At 41.7% G+C, this 11,257-nt stretch overlaps 1 protein-coding gene across 6 annotated transcripts in view; it reads left to right on the forward strand.

The window, feature by feature from the left end:
* Positions 1-10,979, forward strand: part of LOC26531154 (uncharacterized) — a 151,289-nt gene extending 140,310 nt beyond the window's left edge. For 3 of the 6 annotated variants that reach the window (XM_070208730.1, XM_070208731.1, XM_032435089.2), the window contains 4 exons: positions 2,778-2,899; positions 3,514-3,574; positions 7,589-7,732; positions 8,250-8,401. In XM_070208730.1, coding sequence (XP_070064831.1) covers positions 2,778-2,899; positions 3,514-3,574; positions 7,589-7,732; positions 8,250-8,391 — 469 coding nt within the window. In that variant the 3' untranslated portion in view covers positions 8,392-8,401. Of the gene's footprint in view, positions 1-2,777; positions 2,900-3,513; positions 3,575-7,588; positions 7,733-8,249; positions 8,402-9,775; positions 10,561-10,625 lie in introns of those variants that run through there. The other 3 variants (XM_070208732.1, XM_070208729.1, XM_002046262.4) reach the window with 3 other exon arrangements.
* Positions 10,980-11,257: the final 278 nt, after the last annotated feature.

Consider the following 11,257-nt stretch of genomic DNA (forward strand, 5'->3'; position numbering starts at 1 on the left):
CAAAAGAGCAGAGAGCAAGAGAGACATAATACCAGAAAAATACACCACAACAGCTTGGCAACCCTGAAACGAGGCAGACAGATGGCGAGAGAGAGAGAGAGAGATAGAGAAGGATACAGACATAGTGAGAAGAAAAAAGGGACAGACAGAGAAACAAAGAGCAATATAGGAAAAAAAAACCGACCAAAAAGAAGCAAGTGTTCATTTGAGCTAATTCACGAACACAACACTACAGCACAGCTTGGCAACCCTTAGTAGCTTAAGATCAAGGGCACATCCTTTTCCACAGCTCACATTGACGACAGTCCAGTGCCTGCCCCAATTTCGCTTAAAGCATCTGCATTGAGGCATCGCCCAATTTTACTGACCGTGTCCACAATGCAAATGAACTTCTTTCAACGCTCCAATCGGAGTTCCATCGGGCTCCTCCATCATCATCATCAACATCGTCTTCGTCTTCGTCCTCGTCAGCATCATCAAGTGGACGCCTTCATCTGTTGTTGGGCACATTTAGCGCACACACACAAATTCAGTGAAGCGTCAACTTGGGCAGGCATAAATTTACGGCAACAACCCCCCCCCCCCCCCCTCACTTTCCACCAGGCGGAGCCAGCCCTCGTTGTGTCATCAATGTGCGCCTTAATTTTCCCTCTTTTTCTCGTGCAATTTTCCAGCTCTTCTTTTGATTTTTTTTTTTTTTTTTTTGGGCAGCAAAGTTGTTGAAGCGAAAAACTTTACAATCCATCAAATTAATGGTGCAATGTGTCACAAGGGAGCCACAGCCCCGCCCGCAGCTGCGACTAGGAACTGGAGCTGGAACTGAAGCTGAACCTGGAACTGGAACTGTTCAAACATCATCAACTTGAATTTGTGACTTAAGCAGAGTTGATTGAACAAAGTGCACTTTGTGTCGAATTGAGGGCTTGAGACAGCCTTGATTTGTGGCAACTAGCAACAGTTGCCGCTGCCGCGTCCACCTGTTGCCCCTCGTCCGTCTGCTCCTCTCCAGCTTTTAATATATTCCTTTCACCGGGAACTGCAATCGCATATGGCCTCATATGATATACAATTAACAGCAGCCCACATGGAGGAGGCACCTTTCACCAGCAGCTCATAATGAAAGTCCTCAGCGTGAGAGAGGGGAGTGGGGGGGGAGAGATTCAGGGCGAGTGGGGAGTGGGGAGTTGGGCGATATGCAAATCTCGTCCCACTGCCATTTGCACGTACAAATGTAACGTACATTTAAACATTTTATAGACTTATCACGCGACACTCACAGACGGCGACAGAGCGAGGGCCATAAATCTAAACGATATGCCGCCCACTCGCCACTCTGGCAACAGAAGAGGCATGGTGCATGCGGCATGGGGCAGACGGCAAGTGGCAAGCGGCAGATCGAGCTGCAGCCATCGTCACGAGTGGCAGCAATTAATTTTCATACGCAGACGCAGTTGCTGCTGCTGCCGATGCTGCCGTTGCTGCTGCAGTTGCAGTCCGGGCTACTGCTTGCCTGCCACACGTTGCAAGTTGTAAGCTGCAACAACAAATTGCGCATCGATGTGGCGACTTGTGGCATTCTAGGAAAATAAATTTAAATAAACGCAGACTCGGCAACGCCTGACCAAACCCACCCAAGGTTCTCCCTGCGTCCGCCTAGCATTCCATATGCCTTAAACTGAGAACTGGCAAGAAGGAAGAGTTCTCGTTTCGGCTGGCCGAAGTTTAAATACCCTTGCAGACATATGTGCACTTTAGATTTTATATATACAAAAACTTACTCTTCAGCCCCTTCTTTTGGCAGTTTTATGACTTGGCAATGCAATGTTGATGAGACTTTAATTAAATCTCCACATTTGCTCATGATTTCTTTTAAATTAAAAATAAGTGTCCATTCTTAAACTCGTTTCATGCGATTGCTCCAATAGAAGCTATAAGCTATATATTCTGCCTCGAATACAATATTACTCATATGTTAGCAAAAACCTTGGAAAAACTTTTACAAAGAGCAAAAACTTGCATTAATGAAACACAATTTGATCGGGATATAGGGATATATATTTAGTAAAAGCTCGTAAACATCGGAGTTTTCTCAAGAGATGTTGAAAATGAAAACCGCAATTAATATAAAATCTAACAGAATCTTAAGCTAGTGCAGTTCAGCCTTTTAGTGTTATTGTGGCTATAGCTTGAGTCACCTATCCTGTTCTTTGTCATGGAATTAATTAAGACTTTATTATGAGGTATATTGTGCCAATATTTAATTTTAAATCATAAGCCAGAAAGTAGAAAGTAATTAAGAAAAGTTTGATACAATCGTTTTCCATCGATTTTCCACATTTGCGGGTGAAATCTAGAATCCCGTCTTAGCAAGCGTTTTCACGGCATAAGTTACCTTCCTGTTAAAAATTGAGCTGTTAGCTCTTAAAGTTCGGCCTGCGTTGATTCTCAATCAGTAATTCAGTCAATCAATCAATCAATCTGTCAGTCAGTTGGTCAATCAATCAGTCAATCAATCAATCAGTTAGAACCAATCGATTTATATAAAAATATACAAGTATTTCGAATGAGGGCATATAAGTATTATATATATTTATGTATGTATGTATGTGTGTGTGTGTGTGTGTGTGTGTGTGTGTGGACGTGTGTTAGTGTATGCATGTATGTATGTGTGCATTTATGTATATATGTATGCGTGCATGTCTGTTTTCTAATGCCAAACGCAGACTAAGCTTATTTGTCGTTATGCTGCAAATTTAAATAAAACGAATTTCTTCCAGGTGCTGTCCTCCTCGATTCTCAAAAATTCAAGTAGGCCCTGCTGAAATTCGACTAGGCGTTGGCTCCAACGGCCTGGAGGAGCAGCTCTGGAGGAGGCGGTGGAGCAGGAGGAGGTGGGCGGGTAAGTAGATATGTAGGTAGATGTATGTATGTAGGTAGATGTAGATGTATGTATGTAGGTAGTTGTAGATGTATGTATGTAAGTAGATGTTGATGTAGATGTTGATGTAGATGTAGATGTATGTATGTATGTATGTATGTATGTATGTATGTATGTATGTATGTATGTATGTATGTATGTATGTATGTATGTATGTATGTATGTATGTATGTATGTATGTATGTATGTATGTATGAATGTATGTATGTATGTATGTATGTATGTATGTATGTATGTATGTATGTATGTATGTATGTATGTATGTATGTATGTATGTATGTATGTATGTATGTATGTATGTATGTATGTATGTATGTATGTATGTATGTATGTATGTATGTATGTATGTATGTATGTATGTATGTATTTATGTATGTATGTATGTATGTATGTATGTATGTATGTATGTATGTATGTATGTATGTATGTATGTATGTATTATGTATGTATGTATGTATGTATGTATGTATGTATGTATGTATATGTGTGTAAATGATAGTCAATTTCCTAAAGCACAGTCTTAACGTGCACCTACATCACAAACGGAAACTACAATTCATTTTTTATTTTTCTAGCTCTAACGATATGGGCTGTGCGTTGGTCTCCAATCAGTCTGCCAGAAGTCAGGAAGTCTGAGTAAGTCAGTCCGTCAAGGCAAACAGTCTTATATATAGAGTTTAACTGGTGCTGATAAGAAAATTTATTAGTTTTTAAGTTAACAGCATAGTAAATCCTACTATTAGATAGTATAGTGAAGGCATTTTAGAAAAACCAAAAATTATGTTGACCAACTTTGTCCGATTGCTTCTGTGAGCTTTATTTATGATATTATATACGATATATATTTGTATATAATGTATATTTTATTAATTTTGGTCAACATATCATGGTAGACAACAACGTTTTTAACAGAACTCTGTTTTTGACCGACAATTCTTTATATAGAATATGGTTGTCAGATGCGACATTAAACCTACATTAAGCTAGCTTTAAGACTGAGAGTCAAGGATGCATATATATGTCCAAACGGACTTGACTAGTCAAGCATATATATATGTGAACGCAGCTAACTGCTTCAAGGCGTTACGCATTTCGTGCCCACTGCAAGGGTATTTAAATGCAATTTTACACTGAAAATAAGAGGAGAAGAAGAACGTAGAGCGGTGGGAGGGGAGTTGTAGATGTAGACCCAAGCCTTTAGCCTGTGTTTGCCGTGCCGCAAGTGTTTTAACAATGTTTGCAAGGCGCATTACGTGATTTGGCGAACGCCTGCTCCCAGCGGCAGCCTCTGGCCCAGCACACAACCGCATCCTCCGTCACCCGAGCCCCTTGCATGTTGAAATTTGAATAAAATCAAGGCACAGGCAGCCGGCGAAGTCTGCTCTGCAAACGCCCCACACACACACACACACACACTAGTACTCCTGACAAAGTGGCTGGAAGCAGACGCGTTTTCCAGCTGAGGTGAGATTTCGACTTCGTTTTGGCTTTTCTGAGGCGGGGCGTATCATTGTCACCCGTCGTGGCGAACACTTTGCGTCGATAACATGAGCTGTGGCAACCGGAATCGGGCGACCTGCTTGCGGCGACATTTTCTCGCATGCATTTTGATAACGTTGCAAGCTTGGCTGACGCGATAAATTAGCGCATGCAACTTCATTTGGCGGCCAGTGCATTACTCACGGTGAAAGGTGGCATCCCTCTGCCTACCGCTCTCTCCAGCGCTGGCCCTGTGCCACCCGTTGCCGCTGCTCCTGCTGAGTCATTAGAATCTGCAGCTGCGTCTGCACTGGCGGCTTAAGTCCAATTATGCGCATTGACCAATCCCCAAAGCGACTGCGCAGCCGCAACAGTGCTGACAAAAAGAAAGGTGAACGAGAAGCTGAAAAACAACTTAAAAAAAAGCTTAAAATACTTGTTACTTATTTATAAATTAAGCAGGATAGGTGAATTCAGGGAAGTGGGCTTCATTTTTGATTGCTTTTTTATATTTGTCGTCGCTTAAAACGTTGCAATTCGCGACTAGTTTAAGCTTCGAAAGATACGAAAGGCAGACAGACAAACTGCCAGGCGACCTGCTCGCCTTTTGTTTGGTTTTAGCTTGTTATAGCGTTGCAAGGGTTTTACAACTTTGTCTCGAAATTTGTAACGCATAAGAGTCTGAAAGGGTATTAAATACATTCGGCATGCCGAAGATAGCCCTTCTTTCTCGTTCTTAAATCAAATTCCCACTAATTGAGTCTAGGTTAAACAAACAAAATTAATATTAAATACAAAATATCATGTTTGGCAACATTTATACTTCGAACTAAACTTTCCGCTATCACACTGCTAATAAAAAAGGCTAGATTTAGCGGAAAACAAGCGATTTTGACAACACTGAGCCGCACACACGTTGAACAAGCTGGACACAGGCTGATCTGCAATTTGGCCCCGACAAGAACAAGAACTGCAAGCCTGGCCAAGAGCCGCTGGCCAGCATTGTCCACTCAGTGGGCACTTTTGCTTTATTATAGCCATGCTTATACAGATTAGAATAAATCAACTTGCGCCCTGCCAGCCGCCCTGCCAGCTGCCCTGGCCCTGGCCAGCGATCAGCAAACGCTACCGGCAACAATCTAGAGCTGCAATTGGAGCTGCGACTGAGCCTAGAACTGGGACTGGGAGTGGGACTGGAAGTGGGACTGGTTACAGGCAGCAGCTGCATTGCACTGTAGACTGGACACCCCACACGCCTAGTTGAAGCCCCTTATTAAGTGGCCAAGAGGCCAAGAGGAAGTCGGCACAGATAAGCAGGCAAATAGCTTGGCTTATGCCGCAAAATGGGTATCAGCAATACGCTCAAAGGCAAATGCAAAACCTCAAGATCTGGTTGAGTTCAGAGAGCAGCTGCAAATGGAGCATAGAGAGACTGGCCAAAACAATCTAGAACAGCGGCAAACCAGAAAACAGATAAATTTATGAAAGTCGGAACTTATTCATAGGGATTTGGATAACAATACAAGATTTTAGATGTAAAGTCTAGAGGGTAGGACAAGACAAAGACATGGCATTCGAGCTATGATAATCGATTGAGCTGAATAGAAGACTACTTTGATGTCTAAAAGATCTGCATTGTACAATTAATATAGACTGGGCTATCCTTTCAGCTTGGCTGCAAATATTGTCGTTGGTTGGGTTCAATATATGCAACTATGCCCAAGCCTTAAGTTCGGTAGATGAATTCAAGTTTGGGTGGGATAGAGACCGCAAGTTGTTATACTAAATGTAAAACAATACCTCGTCAAATAAGCCTAGTTTCGGGCATAAGATTAGCTTGATTAAAAAAAATACACGTATTCCATTCCAAGCTCAATTTGCTGCTCTGATAATGAGATAATACCTTGTCTCAGTTGCTTTATCAGCATCCTGAGCTGTTTTAACAGCTATTATAAGCAGCTCCTCGCCTGCAAGTGCACTCAATTGCCGTCGATAGCAGGATCAGTTAACATATTGCAGATGCAGCTTGAAGTCGGAGTCAGCGATTCTTGTGCCGATTCTCATGTCTGTACATGCGATTCAACACTTGAGCCGAGCGACAGTTTGCGACTCGGCGAGCTTACAAATTAAACGCATTCAAGTGCAAGGTCCAGGAATTTTGATTGGGTCAACAAAGTCAGAGCTGCGCGCGGTAGCTGGAAATGCCATAACAAAATGTGTCAAGTGCCAGACATAAATGCCGAGCCAGAAGCAGACGGAGACGGAGATGGAGACGAAGAAGGAGTAGTATAGGAGCAGGAGTTGCAGCCCAGCCGATCGCTGAGCTGTGGCTTCTCCTTCTTGGCATCTCCTCGTCCCGCCTTCGATTGCTCTGCCCGCGGCCTTTTTGCTGTTTGCTCTGGCCATTCGACATGCAGCTCAGCTCGTTGGCTCGGCTTCGCTTTTTCAGCGCATCATGAGACAATAAATTTTCGGTGCGTCACATTTTTTTTTTCTGTTTCCGATCGTTGTCCATTGGCTGCAGGCCGAAGCTGTGGCTCCTTCGGCTGCGCTCTTTATATACCCTGTACCCATATAAATGGCAAGGGTATATTGAAGTTGTGCCCATGTTTTAGAGGTGATCAATCGGATCCCTCATCAGTCTGATCTAGACAATATCACAGACTGACTTTTGAAATTTGCAGAATGTTAATTCTATTTAACGAACAGATCACCTTTAATTAGTTCCCTTAAAAAGAAGATCAATTATCGGTTCTCACAAGAAAGAAAAAGAACGTTGTAATTAGGTATACAAAATTTTTAATTTTTTTAAACCTCCCCCAAAATGTTACAAAATAAATAAAAACTTTGCGGTAATGGCCTTGATTTTTGGCAAATTGTCATCTTTATGCATGCCAAATTTCAAAAAGATCGGACAATAAGCACCGATCTTATTAAAAAAGGAATTTTACTTGCGAAAAGAGACATAGCCGCATTTAATAAGTTTTATATATAAAAATAAGTATTATATATATATATGTGTGTGTGTGTGTGTTTGTGGGCGTGTGTGTGTGTGTGGGTGTGTGTATGTATGTGTATGCATGTATGCATGTATATGTTTTCTAATACCAAACGCAGACTAAGCTTATTTGTCGTTATGCTGCAAATTTAAATAAAACGAATTTCTTCTAGGTGCTGTCCTCCTCGATTCTCAAAAATTCAAGTAGGCCCTGCTGAAATTCGACTAGGCAGGGTGCGTTGGCTCCAACGGCCTGGAGGAGCAGCTCTGGAGGAGGCGGTGGAGCAGGAGGAGGCGGCGCAGGAGGAGGTGGGCGGGTAAGTAGATATGTAGGTAGATGTATGTAGGTAGATGTAGATGTATGTATGTAGGTAGATGTAGATGTAGATGTATGTATGTAGGTAGATGTAGATGTAGACGTATGTATGTATGTATGTATGTATGTATGTATGTATGTATGTATGTATGTATGTATGTATGTATGTATGTATGTATGTATGTATGTATGTATGTATGTATGTATATATGTATGTATGTATGTATGTATGTATGTATGTATGTATGTATGTATGTATGTATGTATGTATGTATGTATGTATGTATGTATGTATGTATGTATGTATGTATGTATGTATGTATGTATGTATGTATGTATGTATGTATGTATGTATGTATGTATGTATGTATGTATGTATGTATGTATGTATGTATGTATGTATGTGTGTATGTATGTATATATGTATGTATGTATGTATGTATGTATGTATGTATGTATGTACATGTGTATGTTTTGATTTTGTCAACAATTTAAACACGTCTCAATTTTTCGTATAGGTCATTGGAAATGAATGTCACCCATCAAATTTTTGGCAACTATGTCCACCAAGGAGGGATGTATTTTCAAAAAGTGCGTAACATCCATCAGACGAATCGATATGTTTTCCACACACCAATCAGTCAGTCAGTCGGTCAGTAAGGAAGTCAGAGTGAGTCAGTCCGTCAGGACAAACAGTTTTATATGTAGAGAGATATATAAGTATATGAAATAAGTTGTAGTTGCTTAGCTGTTTACAGGGCATCTCCTAGTCGTGCAGTCTCCGAGCAGAGCTCACTTGTTTCTTTTTTTTGGGTGCGCTTTCCAATTAAAAATGCGCACAGTTTTCGTCGCAATTGGACTCTGCAGTCGCTGCGGCTTGTACTTATTTGTAAGTTGCACGCATGCTCCGCACAATTCAGCGCCACAGACTGCCAGCTTCCCCTCTCACTACCCCCTCCACCACCCTAACATATGTCTGCTCCTGCTGCTGCATATCTGCGTCGATCTGGCAACCTTTTGCCGCGTCTGCCGCTCGCTGTTTTCATTAATTTACATAAAAATATCTTAATTGCAATGCGAAGAGCGCGTTTTTTGTGCTGGACTTGGTTTTTTTTTTCGTTTTTCTTTTTTTTTTCTGCTTATCAACGGCATGTCATGTCGCCGACGCCTGGAAGTCGCGTCCTTGTGCTGCCGCGCAACAGCCTCCGGCCACTGGCCGCTGCCCATCATTGTGTCCGTCTTTGGCTGACAAATTCGGTGGCGGCACGTCAAGATCGACGTGAATCTCTAAAAGCCTGCTTCAATTTGTGCCACATCCGCCTGCCGCAGTCGTCGGCAGCTGCCAGGCGTACACATGTTCTGCGACACTTGGCCAAAGCTGCCTCCATCTCTCACCCCCTTCCCCATTCCAGTGCATTCCGAGCGATCGCTCGCTCCATCATGCATAATCGCTGATAAATGCGCCCTTCAGTGCTACAAAAATGATTTGTTGATAATTAATGCAGAACCAAAAGCGAAAAACCAGTTTGCCGCGCGCTCAGCTCAAAAGAACTGCAAATTCTGTTGTTGTTCTTGTTGTTGTTGCAATCAGGCCTTAAACGCAATCAACGCACCGTAATTCATGGCTGCAGCTCGGGCTGACAGGCTGCAACGACCCCAAAAGCGAAATAAAGAAAAGGTAAAATGGCCGCAACTAGCCGGCAGCTAATTGCCCGAGGGGAAAACGTAGAGGAGTTGCACATAACAAGCGCTCAATTAATGCGCTGCTCTAGCTTCTTACAGCTTGTATTCGATCGAATTGGCAGAAAGCAATAACAAAGGACAACAGTGTTGGCTAACGCGCGAATGCTTGACACGTGTCACATGATTTCCTGATATTGCACAGCACTCAGCTGTTAACGGGGTCTACATAATGTTAAGCTTTCTATCTATCTGTACTCTTTGCTGTTGAGCAGTTGTGTTGGGCTTTCCTTTGCTCCCTTTTTTTCGTCTTGCAAGAAGAGCTCCAGCTCAAAGCTTTCATTTCAAGTAAATAAGAATCAAAAACTCTCTATGCGATAGTTATTAACATACTTCACCTCAAGCTTGCCGGCATTGCACAACACTGTTAAAAGGGCGATAGTAATAATTCTAATAAGAACTTTTATGCAAGCTATTCTCCCTCCCAATAAGAGAGAGAGAGAGGGCAGGAGACAACTAAAGCTAATGCAATTTCTGACAATAGTTTTAAGAAGAAGCAGCAAAGGAAATGCAAAGATAAATCAGTGTGCAGCAACACAAAAACCTTGCGCACACTTCATGCGACTTGCTCGCATTGTACAACACTGCATGCTACAATTTGAAAACTTCTAGTCCTCGCGTGCAAGTAAATGTCGTTGGCCAATATGAACTCGCACAACATTATAAAGGAACTTAATGTTATCCCCACAACAATCAAAATCGATGCCCTGAGCTGGCAGCAGGGTGTGCTTAAAGGTGGCGAGCAAATGAAAATCTATGCCGAACTGTGTGCGAAAATCTTTGAGAGCGAAACTCAATTGAACAATGCGAAAAGATCACGCGAATTGCGGCATGCGAAAAAGCGTATACATAAACTCTTCAAGCGACTCGATAAGGCCTACAACCAGATGAAGCACATACTGGAAACGCTGACCGAGATCAGGCTGAGAACCGAGCACATGTGGAGACGTGTCCGCCTCTGGAACGATGATGAGCTAATTCGCGAACACTGCATTACCTGGGAGCTGACCACGACCAAGTTATTGGAATTTCTGCAGTTTCTAACGCAGCGCTACGACTGCGAGTGGGAAATCAAGGAAATGGTCATGAGTGAGTAGCTGATCGTCTTTGTTTATAAAAGGTTACCTCGAGCTAAACCCCTTAAACCTTTCCAGACGAACTGGAAAAGGTGAGCGATAACTACGATGCGAACATTCTGTTGGAGGCCTGGCTAGACAATAGTCATGCGGGCGGCGATGAATTCGAACGCAAGCTAATTGCATTCTACAGTTCAATAGGTCAACGTTATGCCACGACCCAATATTACTCCAGATATACCTGAGCCAGTGTTGTAGCATGCCGCCAGAGAGCTTGAGTGTTGTGTAACTAACTAACAAAAAAAAAAAAAGAAACATTTCAATTTAAATTGATTTGCGTTTGCTTTTCTTTTTATTTTTATTGGAAAAATGTGTTTTTTATTTTTTTCTTCTGTACTTTGTCTTCTGCTTGCCAAAAAACCTTTATTAGTTATAAAGAACTTGCAAAAAATGATTTGATTTATTTTCGGTTTTTTGTTTTTGTTTTGTTTTGTTTTGTTATTTAAATTTTAATTTTTTGCTTGCATTTAAAATTTGACTTGATTTGTTTTCTTGATTTTCACTATTTTTCGACTCAGCCGGTAGCAAAAACAAGATTTCATTTGTAATTTGACTACAACAACATTTTGTTTGTGTGTGTGTGTTTGCGTGTGTGTGTGTGTGTGTGTTTGTCCGTTATATAATTAATTATTATAATTTTATATAATATG

Source organism: Drosophila virilis, chromosome 3 (assembly GCF_030788295.1).
Source record: "Drosophila virilis strain 15010-1051.87 chromosome 3, Dvir_AGI_RSII-ME, whole genome shotgun sequence".
Lineage (NCBI taxonomy): Eukaryota > Metazoa > Arthropoda > Insecta > Diptera > Drosophilidae > Drosophila > Drosophila virilis.